Below are 20,485 nucleotides of genomic sequence, written 5' to 3'. Positions count from 1 at the left end.
AAATGACACCTCCGTTCCGTACATGACAACGTTCTCATTCAGGGGCACCCAGACTTTACAGATCCGACGCCAGTACTGAATATTTACTGACATCCTGCAGCAATGACGCCTGTTTCACCCACACACCCGTTTAGTGCCAGGTGTTAAACAGAGCCATCTGCTCCAATTTCCGACTTCTATCTAAAAAAGGACTTAAATTAATAACAGAGAATTTATTTTCCAAACATAGACATAAACATTATGTTATATTGCAGGTGATTTTATAGGTGTGTTGAAAGCATAGTGAAAATGATGTTGCCCATGGCAACCCAAACTTTATTTTGAAATCAATACAGCTGTAAATGTCCTCCATCTTCACATTTCTTCAGGTCCCAAGGCTGTCCCAAGGTCAGTCGAGACAACAAATGTAATATACTGCAAAAAGTTGTTTTTGTATAGTCTATTTAAAGACAGGTAAAGAACTGCCATTTTCCGGCCACTCGCCCTTATTTAAAAACAAATGAAGGCCTCTTGTGCTTTCCATGCACATACAACATCCATCAAATCTACAAAGAACCAAGGTCATGTATTTGCCGACTGCTTCAGATTTGAACGGCCAGGCCATAAAGGCTGTCCTCTGATGGCCAGGCATGTTAAACTGACTGGAGCCGACTGGCTGTCCCTATATGCATTTGATTGGGTTTCGTGGTTCTCTGTGGCCGTAAAAAGGCACCACGCATGAGTTAAACTATCTTAGAAAATACTGCCTATCACAGTTTTTTTATTCTTTGTCATCAGATTACATTACATTACACTGCCTTGTATCCCTCACTTTAGTGTGTTTTTTATGACGCTTTCATGATTATGTGACACGAAAACACTCAATGTGAGAAATGACCAAAATGGCTAATTTTCAAATAATAAAATGCCATATTGTATTGTATAGTATGACTGGTGCATATTTTCTACTTTTTCCTTCAAGCTGGCATTCTAAATAAGTTGCCACTACTCCCATACTCAGACTTGACAGCCTGCATGTGCTGGATGTTTTAGAAATTGGCCCCTTGGGCATCTTAAATAAAGAATACCAAGCAGAAGAGTGGATTACAACCTCCCCCTCCCCTTGGTTCTAACTCCTCAAGAATTTCTCTGCGTCTCCAAAGGACAGAAAGGGGGGGAAAAAGAAAATGTTTCATATGAATAATTGACGAGCTTCAAATTTATCTTTTCCCTCTTTCTTTATCCAATAAAGGTGTCTTGCAGAAGGCTGCAATGCAAAATTAATGAGAGCCATGAATTGTTAATCAATACTTAATTACGGCCCATGAAAGGAACAGAGAATTGACAGGAAGTTGATAGTGTTTTGACTGCAGACATCACAGTCGGAATTGTTGTGGGTGATTTTTGAAGTGTAACTATTGTAGCTGTCTAAGTAGTGTCAGTGAGCTGGTGTGTGTATGTGTGTGTCTGTGTGTGTGTTGGGGTGGCACTCCAGTGAGGTTTTCAACAGACAAAGAATTGAGTTAAGATGAGTCACTGATTGTGTCAGTGTATTTTGTGTGTGTGTGTGTGTGTGTGTGTGTGTGTGTATGTGTGTGTGTGCGTGTGTGTGTGTGTGTGTGTGTGTGTGTGTGTGTTATATAACTCAAGGGGTGTCTATAATGACTAGTACATACAGGTGATGACGGTGGCTGTGACAGGCTGGCTTCGACCCTGGTCTCGGAGGGCCACCAGGTTCACGGTGTATTCCTCCCCTGGTCTCAGTCCAGTCTGCACAAATGAAGTGATGGTGCTCGGCAGCTGAGCTGTCATCCCTCCATCATTGTCCTGGAGAAAAGAAAGTTGGAAAAACACAAGAGATGCATTGAAAGCAAGATTTTCTTTAGCATAATGTGAATAAATATCAGCTACTGTTCTGCAATCTGCCTCAGTGGACAGATGGGAAGTGGCAGTTGGATATAAACACTGAGTCATCCAGCTACATTTTTTCCCATTTTATATCATGCTCTGTACTTTTCTTCAGAAAATTTGTAAACATTCAGAGTTGCAGAAAGTTATTTCTCTGGCTGCATGCAGCTGTAATCCTTCCACATCCGCGACCCTGTCACTCACTCCTGCTCTTCCCAACTGTTCCCACCAAGCCGATGTTGAGCATGCACTTCCTGCCAGATGTTAGAGCTCCCCAAAAGCTTGTACAATGAGGGTATTAAAACAGCAAAGCTTAACAGCTTGACGCTTCCCTGAATTAAAACTCTAATTAGAGAGGCAATCCATTTAATCATCTCAAGCAAATTACCAGCTTGAGCGCTAACACACAGTGATAGAGTTCCAATAACTATCAGTGTTCCGCTGCAGTAATTATGCAGTCAAACGGAGGTGATGTTCGTACACAAACTGATAACACGATAGCCCATCTCATTCCCATCAGCTGAGTCAGTCGGCTCATAATTAATCATCATCCCCTTTCTTGCTAGTGAGGTCGCTTAAATATAAAAAGGGAGGTTGAAGCCTGGCTGATTTTACTGTTCTTGTCTACCTCAGCAGCATGGCAGGGGTGGGGGTGGGGGGGATTGCACACCAGAGATAATTCGTCTGTCGGATACCAGCTACACCTGCTGAGTGTCTGTACTAGGGTATCGCTCCTCCTCACTGCACTCGATGTTTTCATACACGTTGAGCAATGAATGGCTGTCAGGAGGAGAGAAGCCCATCTACTTCCATGGTGACTGATAAACAAATGAAAGAAACTCCCTCAAGACTGGACCCAGACTGTGCATTTTCTTCAAAAATCGCCAGCTGACCGTCATCGTCTTGTAAAAACGGACCGTCCTCCGTCACATTGACCGCATAACTGAAGCGTGAGGCGGTTTTATCAGTAAGAACAAGATCATTGCAACGCATCCATTCTCTGCAATATGGAGTTGAGTTGTGCCATTGAACTGTTATACACCTGGTTTGCACTGGGCCACTTTGCCGCCATGCGGCTTTCAACAGAGTGTGACTGACAACAAGCTCCGTGCACCTGCTGCTGTGAAGCTGCAACTGTGCAAAAATATGCAAAAGAGATGAGGGACTTAAAAAATACATCATGAGGAAAGCTGCTGAAACAGAACACACAGGTAAAAAAATAATCAGAGAATAAACAGGTGATTGTGTGCTGTGCGTGTGTGTGTGTGTGTGCGTGTGCGTGTGTGCGTTTGATGAATATTCATGTCATAATTAGACTGCACCTGGAAGAAATTACAACAGCACTCCCTGAAGACAGGCGTGTGAGGTACTTGACTGCTTCCTTGACAGATCACAATTTTACTGGTTTGACTGGTACTTCAGAATGATCAGAGTATTTACAGGAAAATATTGAATGTCGATGAGAAAGCTCATTGGATGTTATATGGAAATGCGATGCTTTGGTTTAATGATGGTGAGATAACAGACAGATGAGCTACTACTTGAGGTGAATAAATTCTCTTGTTAACGGGCTTGTAAATGACCTTGGATGAAGTCCTGTTTTGCCTGATTAGCTGGTTTTATTGAATACGGTGAAGTAAAATATTCTTTTCATTTAAAGCATATGGAACGGATGGCCCACACTTCACAATATTACAGATCTGTTTCCGAGATCCTCTCCACATGAACATTGGCATTACATATTTACCCTTTTGGTTCAAGGATAAAATTGCCCATCTGTGACTGCTATAGATTTAACTGTTATATTTCACCTTAACCTTGATATGCTTGCTGTAATTTCTTTTCAGCCCAATCTCTCACATGCAACTACACAGGTATTTATCTCATTTTGACACAGTGCAATAACATACTGGACCTAAAATCAGAAAAAAATATTTTATTTTTTTACTGTAACAACCACTTGCAAATATAACCCTGTGTACACACTTTTCTAAAACTTTTTTTTTGCTTTGTCTTCCGTAAAAGCTGCAGTTCCGTTAGTATTCACCTCATGTTTATGGCCGATTTCCCCTTTCTTCTTACATTAGCAAAACACCTAAAATGGTAAAAATATTGAGGGAAACCACATCATAAATTATGGATCATATGTTTATTTTAACTTGGCCTATAAAAACCTTTATATAATTTAGAGTCTGCACGTTCCACACAATATAACTGGACACTTGTTGTCAGCTATGTGGTTTTTACATGCAGGCACATCTCTCGACTCAACCTTAAGGTGTCATAAAATTAATGTTTAGCAGTTTCGCATAATTTGGTGGAAAAACAGAACAGAATCTGTTTGTGCGGTTGGTAAGTGTCAAACTAACCCCGGCAGCGTGGCATTTGATCTGAATGTCAGCTTCAACTCTCCGAGCTTTTGCTTTCTCTCTCCCTCCGTTGCCTTTCAGAGAGGAGTGTGAGGTCTATGTTTGTTCACACAAGCCAAAGCTTTCATGCCTGCCTCCATTAAGAGATTGTCAAAAATCACAAACTCCATTGCTGGATTAAAACCATGGGAGGCAGGACGCCCAGCTCATAATAAGATTCCCCCCTGTGGCTGAAAGCAAGGGTGAAAAGAAAGAGGGGGGGTGAAGGAGGCAGGAAAGAGGAAAAGATGAGTCTTCACTGGAAGAGAGAGAAAAAATTGTATGGACGGAAATAGGATTAGGAAGCCAACCCCACCCCCCCACCTTCACCTTTTCAGACATATAAAGACTCGAAACAAGCACAAAGAAAGCATCTGAACACCAGATTTGAGGCTGGTCCAAAGGATATCTCACCCATGAGAACACCTTTAATGAGAAAACCAATTACGGTGAGAGGCCACAAGATTAGAGAGTGTCTGAGTTTGCAGTGGGAATTACAAACATAGTGCCTTTGCCTTGAACCTGGCTCTGCTATTTTTTGCTCAGAAAAAGGGTTTAATGGCTCATCCATCTAATAGCCAATAAGCCTAAGACAATCCGCTTTGGTATGGGTTTGAAGCTGAACAAACCCTTCCAAGAAAACCAAAATCTGCCGCGTTATTCTTTTCTCATCCATCGACCCATTTTCTCCTGAAATGGGAGATTAAGATCGAAAAATTTTGATTTTCACATGTGCAGCCACTGACACCGAAACAGCAGTAAACAGCAGTAAACAGTCATATTATAGGTGCTTCTACCTTTGGGATGAAGCTGATCTCCCAGCCATCAAAGGAATAGTAGAATGGTTTCCACTGGACCTCCACCGATGTTTCTGTGATGGATTTGAAGACTAAACCATCAGGATTGGAGAGATCTGGAGAGGTAGCCAGACATCTTTCGTTATTGTTCTTCAGTGACCCACGCGGCCGGTAAATCAGAACTTTATCTCATGCCGACACTGCCTGGTGAGGAGCAATCCTCTTTGGTGCTTGCTTGTATTTTTCCTAAGTCTCAGCCTTTTTCTTTTCATCCAGGAGAGGTTTCTATAACAGTTATCAATTTATTTTAGTTTGTCTTATATCGCTACGCTAAGCAAACACACCGGGCAATCAATAAGAACACAATGACACAAAAATAACATTTGTGTCATTTTTAAACACTATCTATTACATGGCCCATATCTCCTGCTAGGAAGACTAAAAAAAAAGGTCAAATATTGTGTTTATCTAGTGGTACAATATTTGCTTACAAATAATGCTCAGGATGTGCATAAATGTGTGCATTATTTGCACTTTGTGGCATTAAAAAAAGACTTGAATAAAAGAAGTGAGATTCAGTCAAGGTTAGGAGTATGGTGAATTTAGTGCGAGTGTGTGTATGTGTGTGCGTCAGACAGGACTGATGGCATGGTGATGGAACAGAAGGACGAGGTCTCACTCCTCGCTCTGTTGTTGTGCAGAATCTACAAAAACGGAGGCATGGTGCTTGTTTTTATCCACAGGAATACCCACGTGTGTAACAAAGTGCGTGTCCAGCACTGTGTGTGACAGGCAGCAGGTATTAGATTTACACCAAACACATTTTCATTGTACAGTATCCAGTATCCTTTTTATTCCCGGGAGGACATTTCTTTGGAACAAGAGAGGGCTACACTTGCATGTCGAGACGGCAATGCCAGCAGGGACGCTGATGCTGTTGTTGATGACAGCGAAGACGTTGATGTTGTATTCCACGCCTGCCTCCAGGCCCGAGATGGTGCAGGCGGTGGTATTGCCTGGAATCCTAATCTCTAACGGGATACCTGACACAGAGATGGGGAGGAGAAAAAGACAATCTGTCTATATTCATATGCCTTTTTTGTAGAGTAGACTGGACACTTTCTGCTTACCTCCAGTGCTGCTTGGCGTGTACGTCACCAAAAAATCTGTCAGCACCACCGAGCCCTCCCACTCCAGGTCAACGCTGCGATCGGTCCCACCTCGGATCTTCAGATTCATGACCGGCGCCACTAAAATCAGAAAGAATTTTAGATATGTAAGTAATATAATACCACCATTTGTGCATTATCCACTTCTGGGTCAAACAAGGTGGTAATTTCTGATGTCCAACCTGATTTTATCATCTCCTTTCTGGTTCTTTTCCCTACTTAGGGGTTAATTAAACTAGTCTGATCTGATCTACTCAAGGCAATGGAAACAATCAAAGGACACACATTTTTAAGCATTTCCACATGTTCTGTAGTTCAAATATGAGGGAAACATCGCTCACAGCAACAAACAAATGCACTGGTCTACAGAGGAAACCAGTCTCTGCTTACAAGGGTTTGACTGGAGCGATGAATTTAGGCAAAAGCTGAGACGTAAAGCTGAAACTGTGGGGCTGAATGTACAGTGGGTACGGAATGTATTCAGACCTGAAGAGTCCTGGTTGACCCAAACCTCTTTTACCAAATTCAATGGATAATTGTGAGATCGTGGAGACTGCTGAGCTCTTAGAAGCAATACATGAAGGAGAATTCTGTTTTTCTAGCCTTGTCGTAATCTGTGTCTTGCTACAGCACTGTCACTGATATGCTCTTATATGTTAGGAGTTCCTGAGTGTTTCCCTCGCCCCCTCCCCTTCTGTTTCTTGTCTGTATTTCCCTTGTCTGTTTACTTCCATGCTGGGCAGGGCTGCTTCCAGGTTCTCTGCTGTCGTGTGATCTACATACTTGGAACTCATCTCCAGCTAATCACCCAGACCTGCCTCCTGCTTTAAAAGTTGGGTCCACTTTCCAACCATCACCAATTTGTTGTTTAACTCCTGAAACTCTGACCGCAAGTTTGTTTCATGATTCCTGTTTCCAGTTCTGAACTGATTGTCAGTCTCTCCCGTAGATCGCCTTTCAGACACCTGTTCACGCCCCCCAGCCTGCTCCAGTTCAACCATGTTTGTCTGCCGACAGCACCACTTGGCTTTGTCCTGAACCAGCTTTCAGTAAACTCTTAATTCCAACCTCAACCAGTCGTGTGTGTCTGCATTTGGGGGTCTTGATTCGTGTTTGCCTAACATTATAGTGCCTAACATTATATGCTGTCAGGCCTTATTTAGACTTGCACTTGCTTTAAGGTCCAATTAATTTAACACAGATGGACTCTGATGAAAATATAGAACCATCTCAAAGTTAAGCAATAGAAATGGATGGCACCTGATTGACCTAGATAAGTTTGAATTCTTATGTTCATGGGATGTTTCAGTTTTCCATTTTCTATTAATTTGCAAAACAAAAATTCTTTAATTCTGGGTTCGGTTTGTCCTGGTAAGGTACTGATTGAAGATGGATGATGAAAAAATACATCTTTTTCAATTATTTTGACATGAGGCTTCACCACAAGAAGTAGTAAATATTTGAAGAGGGGTGAGCACTTGCCGTAGCCACTGGAACTGTGGAGGCATTAAAAAGGGTCTCTACACACACCCCTCCATGCAAGAGGGAGCAGAAGCAGAAAATAAGGGACATACAGGAGAAAAGAATTTGAAAAAGGTTATAAATAAAGCCTTGCATGCAGTCAGACTCACCAGGAAAATAAACAAGTTCGTCAGGAGTGCTAATAACTAAGATCAGAGGGGTTGGTAACAGCCCAGAGAATAAGAGCAAACAGCAAAGGCAAGGCAAGAGGAGCAAGGGAGCACAGAGGGTGATGGTGTGATAAACAACCTCTCACCGCCTCATCATCCCTGCATCCTATCACACAGGGTCGGAGAACACAGTGCTGTATTCTCCTCTGAGACGTGACACTGTGGAAGCTGTTGTAACTCTGTCCTCACACCTTTGACAGATGGGTGCAAGCTGTACAACAGTTTGCTCATTTGAAGCAGCCGAACCTTCAGAGCGGGACAACCCCTTCAGCGATCACTTAGCTCAGATTTATTGCGTCAATTAGACTAAGCTTTGTCCCATATATGAAGGAAACAACAAATCAAAGCAAGGAGCAGTGAGCATTCGGATGGAACCGGATGACTGAATAAGGTCACGCAGGAGTCTGAGCAGATGAGCTGCCGAGGAGAAAAGGCTTCAAATCCCGTGAAAACTGGAATAAAACTGCCTGAAGTGAGCATGTAAAACTGGGCTAGCAGAAAAAAACACAAGAGCCAGTCCTTTCTTTTAAGAAAGGTCACCATGGAGCAGCTAATATATGATAATATATTGCTTGCTTAATCTTTTAACATTTCTCAGTTGCAGGAGGAGCGAGATAGCCGCTGACTTTTACCGACCTTTGTGACTGTGGCCGTGTCCTGCTACATCAGCAGATTTCAGCTCATGTCTTCAACTCATTCTTACTCCACTCTGAGCTCATTTCGCTCAATCAGTTTTTCTTATCGGACTTTTTATGAGATATTAGAATAAAGGACTGATAAAAGAGCGCCACCTCTGCCCAGGTAGAGACCTAAAACAGGGGGGTTACAAATACGCTGATTGTACCACTGGGGAACTAATTTAACAGTGAAGTCTTTCCTCTAGATGTTTGAAAAGCCCTTCTCAGGCATATATTATGTGCGATGTTTGTTTCAAAAAGGCAAAATGCGTGTGGTTTTTAACCATTTTCGCCTGGAGTCTTCGAGACTCATTAGGTTCTAATCAGTATGCAAACATAAGCAGATGAATCAGTTTCTACTGAAAGAAAAGCTTACAAGTATTATTTTTGCCTTGACAATGGAGGTCAGTGCAGTGCGGGGGGCTAACTCTCCTTCGGGGCAAAACATGGGTTAATAATTTTCCTGGATTTCTCTAGTTTTTTTCATGTATCCTGTGATATTTTGTCCTATTGTTTAAATTTCTCATCTAACTCAGGGTCAGAAACCTACTCTTAAGCTAAAACACCCTTTTTTTTGCATACTCAGATCAGGGAAACCTGATCATCCTTCACTGCAGGTATGAAAATAAACTCTACACATTTACCAATGAAAGAATAATCTAGTACTAGTGGTTATTCTGAAACGTGCTACAATTGTATTCTGAAAACTATAAATGCTTGGTACCTAATTGGGATGAACACTAATTTTTGTTTTGTTTCATTTTGTTTCGTTTTCTGCCGCTTATCCGGATCCGGGTTGCGGGGGCAGCAGCTTCAGGAGGGATGCCCAGACGGCCCTCTCCCCGGCCACTTCCATCAGCTCTTCCGGGGGAACCCCCAGCCGCTCCCAAGCCAGGCGAGAGATGTAATCTCTCCACCTAGTCCTGGGCCGACCACGAGGCCGCCTCCCGGTGGGACATGTCTGGAACACCTCTAAAGGGAGGCGTCCGGAAGGCATCCTAGCCAGATGCCCGAGCCACCCCAACTGACTCCTCTCGATGTGGAGAAGCAGCGGTTCTACTCCGAGCTCCTCCCGGATGTCCGAGCTTCTCACCCTATCTCTAAGGCTGAGCCCGGCCACCCTGCGGAGGAAACTCATATCAGCTGCTTGTATCCGCGATCTCGTTCTTTCGGTCATCACCCAGCGTTGATGGCCATAGGTGAGGACTGGGACGTAGATCGACCGGTAAATCGAGAGCCTTGCCTTCCGGCTCAGCTCTCTCTTCACCACGACGGATCGGTTAAGCGCCCGCATCACTGCTGACGCCGCTCCAATCCGCCTGCCGTTCCATCCTACCCTCACTCGTGAACAAGATCCCGAGATACTTGAACTCCTCCACCTGGGGCAGGACCTCCTCCCCAACCCGGAGAAGGCACTCTACCTTTTTCCGAGTGCTGATCCGCATCCCTGCCGACTTACAACCGGCTATCCGGACCAAACTCCTGCTCCTTCGGTACAGGGACTGGACGGCCCTTATCAAGGGACCCTCCACCCCATACTCCCGGAGCACCCCCCACAGGATGCTCCTGGGGACCCGGTCATAAGCCTTTTCCAAGTCCACAAAACACATGTGGACTGGTTGGGCAAACTCCCAACTCCCCTCAAGCACCCCAGCAAGGGTAAAGAGGTGATCCGTGGTTCCACGACCGGGGCGAAACCCGCATTGGTCCTCCTCGATCAGAGGTTCAACTATCAGTCTAATCCTCTTTTCCAGCACCCTGGCATAGACCTTCCCAGGGAGGCTGAGGAGTGTGATCCCCCTATAGTTGGAACACACCCTCTGGTCCTCACTCTTAAAAATAGGGACCACCACCCCGGTCTGCCAGTCCAAGGGCACTGCCCCCGATGTCCAGGCAATGTTGCAGAGGCGTGTCAACCAGGACAGCCCTACAACAACCAGAGCCTTAAGATACCCCGGGCGGATCTCATCCGCTCCCGGTGCTCCGCCGCCGGGCAGCTGTTTCACTACCTCAGCAACTTCCGCTCCGGAAATTGGATGGTCCACCTCCTGGTCTCCCGACTCTGTTCCACCTTGAGGATACGTGTTGGTAGGATTGAGGAGCCGCCTTAGGGGCGGCAGGCGATATTTTCCTTGTGAAAATATCTTTGCATGACAGGAGCACCAACTTGTCGATGTCAATATACTGTAATTTAAAAGCTGAAAATAAACAAGGGTGTGCAATTAAGGCCTCCTGGGTTTCCGTATGCTGAATTTTAAATTTGGCTTCTTATTTTAATACTTAAAACAGACCCAAAAAGAGAAGCGAGTTCACTGAAATACCCCCCTCCCCACGCACACAGACACACACAGCCAACCTTTTGGCCCTGGGATATAAGTCGGGCTTGTCATGCACAAGAAGTGAGAAAAGCAGGAAATTTTCCTTTGCATAGAAATTATTTTGGTTTATGGAGGGTTTCAACCAAAGCCACGATAGGTAAGCGCGCCCACTCAAGCTGCTCGGGCGGTGTGTGACATGCAGGGGTGGACTTGTTCCTGACTGGGTGATGGGAAAAAAATTGTCACATGTTTCTCTGTCCTTCAACTCCACAGTCTATTTGCATAATAATATAGCAGAAGCAAACAACACATTTTAAATTTTAGATTTTCTAAATTGCCACTGCTCGCTGACATGCTGCACATTAAAAAAACAAAACAAAACAACCACCCACTGAAACTTGATTGATGCAATGCGGCAGAGTAGGGCGACAACATGAAGCAATGAATTGAGCAAGAATATGAGGTGACCCTGCTTAACGGTGGCTCTGGGATACATGTGAGGGAGGCTACTGTTATAACACCCTCTCCCACCCGCTCTGCTCAGAGGATGTCAACAAGGCGAGAAAGCCGCCACTATTTTCCTGCTCTTGTGTTGGGATCCATCAAATGAATGCAGGACTCTGTTACTGTCAAAAGCCACTTTCAGATAATCTCTCTGGGGGTGGACCTATGTTTGACTGCATTTGCACACCTGCCCGGCTGAAACATCCATTGACATTGTCTTTATCGTGACTCACAGTAACGGGGCTTCGCATACAATCCCTCTAATTATCATAAATGAAACTAAATTGCATCACATTTTCTTTGGCTGCTGACAAATTAAAACCTTTAAGCCTGTTACCCTACAGTGATGTAGTAAGTGAGCTGATTTTGTATTCTGCAACAATATTCCCTACATGCATTCCACACTTGAGACATTAATTAACCAAAAAAGTGATTTGGCCTAACTCGATTGGCATAAGCACAGCCTAAGGAAGGAAAATTTTCCCGCCTTTCCATGGTCTTCTGCACTTCCTCTCTTTGTTGTCAGCTGCCTCCAACAGCTGAGGAGAACATTATTTTGGCACAGCGAGTCGGGTTGTACCCAGAAACGGTCTCAGCTGCAGCTAATGTGACAGTTCCCTCCCCGGATTCATGTGACTTTTGACGAATGAACGCTGTCACCCCTTCCAGCAATTGGCATGCATCGCAACCTGCGTTGAGCGTGCATATGGGTTTGCTTTTCTGGGCTGCGCTCGTACAAGAAATCATGAGGCTCCAGAAGACAGCCAGAGGAAGAACTGCGTTCACAAAACTGTAGAGTTTAACTTTCGGGAGCTGCCATAAGGGATTTACATTCGCTGTGTTTAATTCCATCGTGTTACTTAAAGACATACATTAAGATCATTATTTAAGTATTTAAGCCTCTTATTTATGAGATTTCACCTGATGAAGTCATACAAATTCTAGGCCAAGACTTTGGGCTGAAAATACTTGACGGCAGAAAAGAGAGCATCTTATTTTTCAGCAACAACCTTGAAACACAGTTTTGTCTTTTAGAAGTAAGCGAAGTAAATGGGCTCCTCCAGCTGGGAACCTGGACGACCCTGAATTGTGAGTCACAGCAGTATATCTTCACCCACTGTTCCTCTGTGCTGTTTGACAGCCTGACATCAGTATTTGCTGTCGATCTCTTCTCCACTGTTGCTGGAAAGCCTCTGTGGGGCTGAACTAGGCATTTATCGGGTGCAGTTTTGGAAAAAGAGAAGTTAATTTCCTTGTTGGTTCCTACTACACCGTTGCCATGGATGCAGCCGTGAACGTACACTCTGAGGAAAGGCATCTAAATAAATCAATCCATAAAAAAATAAGACGTATTTAAAGTGGTTTCTAGGGCCTGATGACACTCTGGAGGCAGATATTGTTAGTTGAATTGTTCTAATAATGCGATATTCAATCATTGCGCACTTGAAGAAAATAATGAACTATTTTATAAAGCAATTATCACATCACCAGTAGAATCCTCTCTAAATTGTAACACTTTATTGGTCACATGTTTGTTCATCTGAAGGGATGAAGAGGACGAACATTTCAGCTGGATTTCCCTATTTACAGGTTGACTCCCCGATAAATGTCCAGGAAAAACAGGACATTTATTCAAAACACCCTAATAAAGTTTTTTCTTTTCAAATTTTTAATTGGATTTGCATTGCCACATTGAAAACAACCCTTTCATTATGACTGGACTCTTATCTGAGGCATCCATTTTCTTTTGTTTTTTGTCCCACGCAAATAAACTTAAGTGAGAGTGCCAGCAATTCCGGAGCAGAAAAGTGCTTCCAGGGAATTCCATCAATCCTCCTAATGGAGGTCCTCGATCTTATGTCGGCGCTCTAATTTGAAAAGAAACTTGTTCCCTCTCAAGGGTTCAAAGCAAACTGTCGGTGGTTCACGGCGTGTCATCCTGAAATCTGTTAGAAGATTTCATTTCTGCGCTGGATTACTTCAGGTCCGGCTGACAGTGTTAAATGATGGTGACATGTCCACTACTTGGGATGTACCATCCATGTCAGACCCGTTCTGTCTTGTCTTGTGTAGACAGCTATATGAATCAAAGTCACATAGAAAATAAAATAGATTTTAAATAAATACTCCCACCTGAGTTGCAGTCGTCTCCAGCAAAGCCGTCCTGGCAGACACAGAACCCGGTCTTGCACACCCCCTTCTTGCTGCAGTTGTTGGCACAGTACACCAGCGAGCAGTCTTCCCCGATGTACCCGGGCCGGCACTGGCATGTCCCATTGACGCAGGCGCCCTGGTCCGAGCAGTCGTTCAGACACCTCCCGACCATGCAGTCCTCTCCGGTGTAGGACTCCTCGCACACGCACTCGCCGTCGATGCACAGCCCTCGGCCCGAGCAGTCGGAGGGGCACCGCGGCTCAGAGCAGTTCTCTCCGCTGAAATCACGGTCACACACACACTCGCCCTCCACGCAGGCCCCCTGACCCGAGCAGTCATCTGGACAGCGGGGCTCAGAGCAGTTTTTACCCGCCCAGCCTTCCTCACAGATACACCCGCAGAGGTCAAAGCTGAAGCTGCCGTGCCCGCTGCAGCCTGGGACAAAGTCCAAACGACCTTGGAATGACAGAAAGCATCAGAGTATATGCATATTCTAAGAAAAGATGAAGGATTACTTTGATTATTCACAAAATGAAAGGAAATGGAAATGGAAGAAATGCTGCAAAACACATTTTTATTCTCATCTTGTGCATTCTCAGTAAGTGACATCCCTGTCCTTGTTCTCACTCAAGTCAGAAGTAATATAGAAAATCCTCCTCTCACAGCTGAGATGGAGTTTGTCAAAGAATAGCTGAAGCTGTGATAATACAAATTAAGTGGAATAATGTCCTATTACTCTGTCCATTTTAGTCTCCACAACTTATAGTGGCAACACCTCCTGAATAGTAACTAAATCTCTGCCAGAGGTGCCACGACTTGCCCTGTAGCATCAATATTCACTCCCGTCTGTCTATAAATTTAAGGTATAAAACCTTCTTTGATCCCAGTATACTTTCCCACACAGTCAGGGCTTGGTTCTGGAGAGACCCAGCCGCCTTGGTGCTGTTGCTCACTACTCACCCATGGCGGAGCCCTCGCCGCAGCACCCCGAGCCACACTGGGCTCTGAGCAGGGAGACCTCTCTCTCCAGCATTTCCACCCTGGTGATCAGCTGCTGTATCGTGGCTGTTGCCGGACAACCGCATGCAGCTTTTGGGATGTTGATGCGGTGGGTGAACGTTACCTAAAGATTCAAAAACAGATTTATTTCCATTTCATGCAAAAATAGGGAAGAAGTGCTTGTAAAAGTACCCACCTGGCTGTCGGGGTCCATTGTCTGCTCTGTGTATTCTGATGGGCCCGAAGGATCCACTGGACCTTCCACAGAGGGACTGGATCCCAACCCAGCAAGAGGACCTTTCAAAACAAAAAGCAGAGATCTTCAGCCTCTCTTCTTTTTATTTATTTATTCATTTAGATGCTGGACCCATCCAAGAACTGACCATTGGCTGGACCGGGTGACGCAGCAGAGTCCAGTTCGACAGAACAGAGGGACTCCAGAGGTACATTGATGTTGTACACGTGATTAAACACCAGAGGTTGTTCCCTTGCGGTCTGGTTTTCTGAAGAAGCGGGAGGAGCCTGACCCCCCGCCGGGGTCTGTCTCCTCACTCTGGTGGTACGAACCAGCTTGCTGTCTGCTGATGGAGCAGCGGGAGAGGTACCCTGGAGAGACGGGAGTGCCGAAAAAAGTTAGTAAAAAACTCTTTTGGATTCAGGAGGGGGTTCTTTCTGCTTTTGTCCAAAGATACGGAAACATGGACGTAAAAACATTAAAACTGATGTAAAATTCCAGAAATTAACTAAGCATGATGTTCATCATCATTTTACTGTTTTGCACATCCTCAGTCAAATAAATAATCAGCTCTGTAAAGATACTTGAAAACTTTGGTTCCCACAGTTTTTTATTATGAGCTTTCCAGGCATCTCATTTTCTTCCTCATCTTTACACTGATTTTCTCTGCAGTGAACCAGCCACATTTATTCAACCATGGCTGAAAGTTGCATTTTTCCCCCTGTTATTCCAGATGCACAGATTGAAAATTGGGGACACTAAGTCAAAGTTCAGAACCACAACCTAAAACAGTTTACCAGAATACTGTAACCTAATTAAGCACTGCATTGACATCAGCTAAACAAAATTAAATCTACTAACGGCAATTCAGCTAGTAGGTATATAAAAATGCCTTTTGAACTATGAATAGGGATTCACATTAGTTATAGTAACTTTAACACTGACAGAAAAATAATAACACCACTGATAACAAATGAACTACCACCCAATGAAAATGATCCTTAAAACTACACTCTCCTCATCCAACTATGGGTGAAAGTGAAATTAAAAAGAATAATTCCAACTCGTTAGGTCAATTAATACAGTTGCCAAAAATAGAGTGGAAATAATGAAAACTCAAATAAAACAGTTCGAACAAACTTTACCTGTAGAGCAAGAAGCAGAGCCAAAGCCAAGATCCAGCCTGTGCTGGACACGGGGACCCTGTGATGCTGCGCCAGCGGCATGCTGGGAAAAAGCCTCATCGGTTCTACACGCTCACACCTGCAGAGCCAGAACCACAGAGGGGGGTGAAAGAGAAGGAGAGAAGCGTAACTGTTGGCAGGGAGGCAAAACAAATGAGTAAGTGGTGATGGCGTGCTCGGCATGCTGGAGCTGCCTCCACTGTGCCAACACGGATGGGTCTGCTCATGCCTGCGGGGGCGTGCGTGGGTGAGAGTCAACATCAGCATATTCTCTGTATGTCCTGTAGAAAATAATTGGATTTAGAAAAGGGAGAGAAACTCTAGCAGGGATTATGGAAGTGCCTGAGAGCCTTTCAATGTATTCCGTTGCACAATACCGACTATCTGATCTTTCCACTCGGGAGGACTACAGAAAAATTGCTCGGGGAGGGAGAGTTGATAGATGGGTTTCAGTAGAGACATTGTTTGAGTCATGCTACCGTAATCCTCTCTTCACCGAGTAGCGAGGAGAGAACGGGGACACGGCGGCAAAAAAGAGGGAGGAAATAAAACTTTGATCCTTCAAGAAGGTTGACATACATGGGCACGGATGGGGCAATAACAGGATCTGGATTTGGTGAGATTTGTTGCGATCAACTGATCAGGTCTGATTCAATTATCAGGACAGAGGACGCTTTGGACAATCGAGAGCGTCTTTTATCAGAGCCCTAACTAGGCTCTTCCTAGCAAGTTTCTTTAGTAAGACTGATATGAGTTATCTCATCTCAGCTACCTGCCATTTTTTCCCTCAACGAGAGAATTTACACATAAATGACAGAGAACCCCTTTGAAACAGCAGGTTTTGAACATCTTTTCATTCACAGGCAAGGATTTATTCCCCCCATCCCATATTGACCCTGCTATCATAACAACACCACAGTCTAAAATGTGTGACACAACCTACAAATGTATCGAGAGATTCCCATATTTGTCTAAATGTGCAAATATCCATTCCATGTTCCGCAAATGCTGAAAATTCTAAACATATAAAAAAAAATATACATATGAGCACAGCTATGGAGGCCATACATTTCCAGTGTGTGATCACTGGCTAAATCTGCCATGACTATAGATTGCCAGCAGTGTCCTCAAGACATTTTTCTATAGATTGCATAGGTTAGAGATTATAGCTGATAAGTGGTATTAAAAGAATTTGTCTGTTTTGGGTGCAAAAGCATTGCAAGACAACATTCTAGCACCAAGAGTGGGGAACTGGGTCAATATTTAAGTTAATTTTTTTCACTTATGTGTGATTACAATGAACTCTATAGAGTACTTCTGTTTATAACCTCACAGATAAACTCTTGCTGCTTTGCAGGCTTCTAAAAATAGACCCAGAAGGCCCAGTGAATAAAGCTTTTCACAGTTTTAAAACTTTCAAAGACATTCACAATCATAGGATTGTGCTTTACTCGCTGGGTCATGGTGCACGCTGATGCCCACAAGCACTTCCACCCACGAGAGGGTTTTTTTTTTCATGGAGGCTCAATTAAAGACATACCTACTCATTCAGAGTGAAGAAAATCAACATGCTTCAGGGAGGAAAAAAGAGTCCACTATATTTTCAAGAGAGCGACACAGGGAGAGAGGGAGAAAGAGCACAAGAGCACATCAGCACAAAACCGAGTGTGCCGAGTTTTTACGTGTCCAAATCACGCAAGCGGATTGTACCAAAAAGTTCCTTTTCTCCCTCATCTGAGGTTTCTCTAAAATAATCTTGACACTTTTCATTACCGGCTGATTTTCTGCAAAATAAATTGGTGGAGTTCATCTCCGAGGGGGTTGAGCTGAAATGAAAACTGTCTGTGCCTATTATAATAAAAACCATCAGGGCAATTGAGGTAAAAGAAAGGGTAGAATCCTGTTGTGCTTTTTTCTTTTTCCTTTTTAAGAACTCAGCTCGTACAAAGAAAGCCACAGTCTAAACCATCTACGGCGTAAGATTAATCGTGAATAGCAGCTTTGAAAGTTTGACAGTAAAGGGAGAGTTTGTCCATCATTTCTCATCTTAGGTAGATTAAATTTTATCTCCCAGGTGAAATTTTATTCTCTTTATTTTATTATTTTATTTATCTTCTATGAAATTGTTCTTACTTTCATCTCTTTTCTTCAAGCCACATATTTCAATACGAGAGGAGAACAGTGAAATATAATTACAATAAGGTCCAAATCTGATTTGGGTCATGTGGACGTATGGATGCTTCAAAAGAGATCTATGTTTTTAATCTTGTACAAGATTTTTTCTAAAAAAATGCGTGCTGGTTCTCAAAATAGTCCAGAAGTCTCTGTTAAAGGAAAGATCAGTATTCAGCATGTTCTCGCTTTGTGATGCCTTATGTCAGTAATGTCAGCTAACCATAGTTTTTATTTACATTTTTAGTGTCCTTCAGAGATAGAAATTACACAGCCAATCAACAAAAATCCACCCTGGGACACAGAAACAGAGAAGAATACCTTCATAGATGTAATATTATGGTGTTTCCACATCAGTTTTATCCTAGTCAGGCTTGCAAACTTCACAATCTCCCCTTCTAGAAGATTCCAAGTTTATAATCATAATCACAGCGAGGAAACTATGAATAACAAATATTTAGAAGCAGGAAAACGTAAAATTTTGATCGTACAAAAGCAAAAGCAATTTCACACAGGCATGTGATTGGACAATGAGACACAAGAAAACTACAATAGATGTTTAAATAATGCAAAATATGACTAATGTAGAATCTTCACTGCCAATCCTGTTACCTAGTCAAAACTGGCAGGGTTTGCAAGACTTACTATTTATTTGCAAGCATAGACTTCCTATTTAATCCTTCCTCAGTCCTGATGTATCATTTTTTGCCGTACATCAACCCATTTCTGACTACGCACCTCACTTCTCTGTAAACCCTTTAAGGAACTGTGCGCTTACATCTTTCGGATGGAATCTTAATCAAGCAAGTTTAGCCAGTCTGCACATTAAATAGATTCAGCTCTTTCTCTGTCAGTTTGCATTAAAAGTATATTAAGCTAATTTGCTGTCTACAGAGCGTATGCAGCCATTTTGTTCTAGTAACCTTGTGTGACTTCCATGATAGGAATTAGGGGTGGGGCAATATGCAACCTTAATTCTATTACATCTGAATTATCTTTAATACTGTGAGCAGGAGAAACAGATGGGGACAGAAAATAAAAAAAATAAAAATCAGTATTGCCTAATGTCCTACATTCATTTATAAATGAATTCTGCAAGACTATCATTCGGCTCCATCATTCAGTAAATATAATTTCAGATACACCAGATTAATGTGCATTTCCTGCTCTGGTGAACTTTAGATTGAATTGACAAAGAACAAGTTGCCAACAATGCAGGCAACAGGATAAGGTAATTAAAAGGATAATTTATGACATATTGTGAACTGAGCGTATTAATATTAAATGAGCTTTAATTAATAAAGAGTGGGGTTTCTTTAATCTAACTGGCAGTGTCGTAGAGAAGGTGCCTCTGTGTCCCCTCGCTTCAAGGCTAAAGCCTCTCCATGAATTTGCATCCCGTATGTGGCTGTGCGGATTAGAGAGCCCAGAGATTAACATCTCTGTTGGACTGTAAAAAGAAAATGTAATAGAAAAGCTTCATTAATTTTCACTCTATACTTTCTACCCAGCGTGACGCTGGTAGTGTTGCCAGCTCTTAACCTGCCCATATATGATTTTTTTTTCTTTTACCACAATGTTGAGTATTAATATTAAATGAAAATATCTAGCAGTGCCGCTAATTGTACAAAATATGTTAAGGACATAAAAAAACAATAATGTGATGATTTGTGGTGCAAACCACTACTGGGGAAATACGCTGTCTTTATCTTACAGATAAAGATAGCAGAGTTTGTAATTGGTCATTAAGTGTTTGCAGGCGTCATTGGGCCAACATAGGGTAGAGGAATTTCATTCCTGTCAATCTCTTCCCATTGCAGCGTTGTGTTCTAAGCTGTTAACTCCACAGACGGCACCCCTGCTTTGACCTGCAGAAGAACAGTGTGTGCCTCAATCTGTGTGGTTTTTCTTCTCTGGGAGTTTGCGAGAAGGGCTCAAGTCAGGTTTGGGAGCTGTGATAATGCTCCAGAAAGGTTGCTGCTCTGAGAAACACTGTGATTGTCATAAGTCTGTCCTCTGGTGCTGGCAATAGCATTTTGGTGCCGGTGCTGAACTGGCAGGAGTACAAAACATCTTCAGTGGCCACCAGAAGCCTTGTTTCTGCCCTGCAGCCTCACACTGCTGCAGGTCAGTCTCTTCTTCTCTCTGCTCCTCCTCTCGATTTTCATCATTTGCTTTTGCTATAATGACGTTTTTCCGTTATCTCTCTGATGGGTCTCTCGTTTTCTCCTTTTGTCTAAGATTATCATCTCCCGAAGTCATTTTTCACAGAGCTCGGCAAATCCGTCCT

The 20,485-nt window shown here is 43.3% G+C and overlaps 1 protein-coding gene across 5 annotated transcripts in view; it reads right to left on the bottom strand.

Annotated features, from left to right (window-relative positions):
* Nucleotides 1–20,485, bottom strand: part of tnr (tenascin R (restrictin, janusin)) — a 90,825-nt gene that overhangs the window by 26,290 nt on the left and 44,050 nt on the right. For all 5 annotated transcript variants that reach the window (XM_057057499.1, XM_057057501.1, XM_057057497.1 and 2 more), the window contains exons 3-11: nt 15,985–16,102; nt 14,988–15,210; nt 14,801–14,901; nt 14,566–14,728; nt 13,585–14,061; nt 6,223–6,342; nt 5,992–6,135; nt 5,093–5,208; nt 1,656–1,806 (exon numbers count right to left, since the gene is read on the bottom strand). In XM_057057499.1, the coding sequence (XP_056913479.1) occupies nt 1,656–1,806; nt 5,093–5,208; nt 5,992–6,135; nt 6,223–6,342; nt 13,585–14,061; nt 14,566–14,728; nt 14,801–14,901; nt 14,988–15,210; nt 15,985–16,083 (1,594 nt within the window). In that variant the 5' untranslated portion in view covers nt 16,084–16,102. The remainder of the gene's footprint in view (nt 1–1,655; nt 1,807–5,092; nt 5,209–5,991; nt 6,136–6,222; nt 6,343–13,584; nt 14,062–14,565; nt 14,729–14,800; nt 14,902–14,987; nt 15,211–15,984; nt 16,103–20,485) is intronic.

The sequence above is a fragment of the Takifugu flavidus genome, chromosome 15 (assembly GCF_003711565.1).
Source record: "Takifugu flavidus isolate HTHZ2018 chromosome 15, ASM371156v2, whole genome shotgun sequence".
Classification (NCBI taxonomy): domain Eukaryota; kingdom Metazoa; phylum Chordata; class Actinopteri; order Tetraodontiformes; family Tetraodontidae; genus Takifugu; species Takifugu flavidus.
Note: the sequence above shows the minus strand (reverse complement) of the source record. Positions and strands in the feature narration are given on the sequence as shown.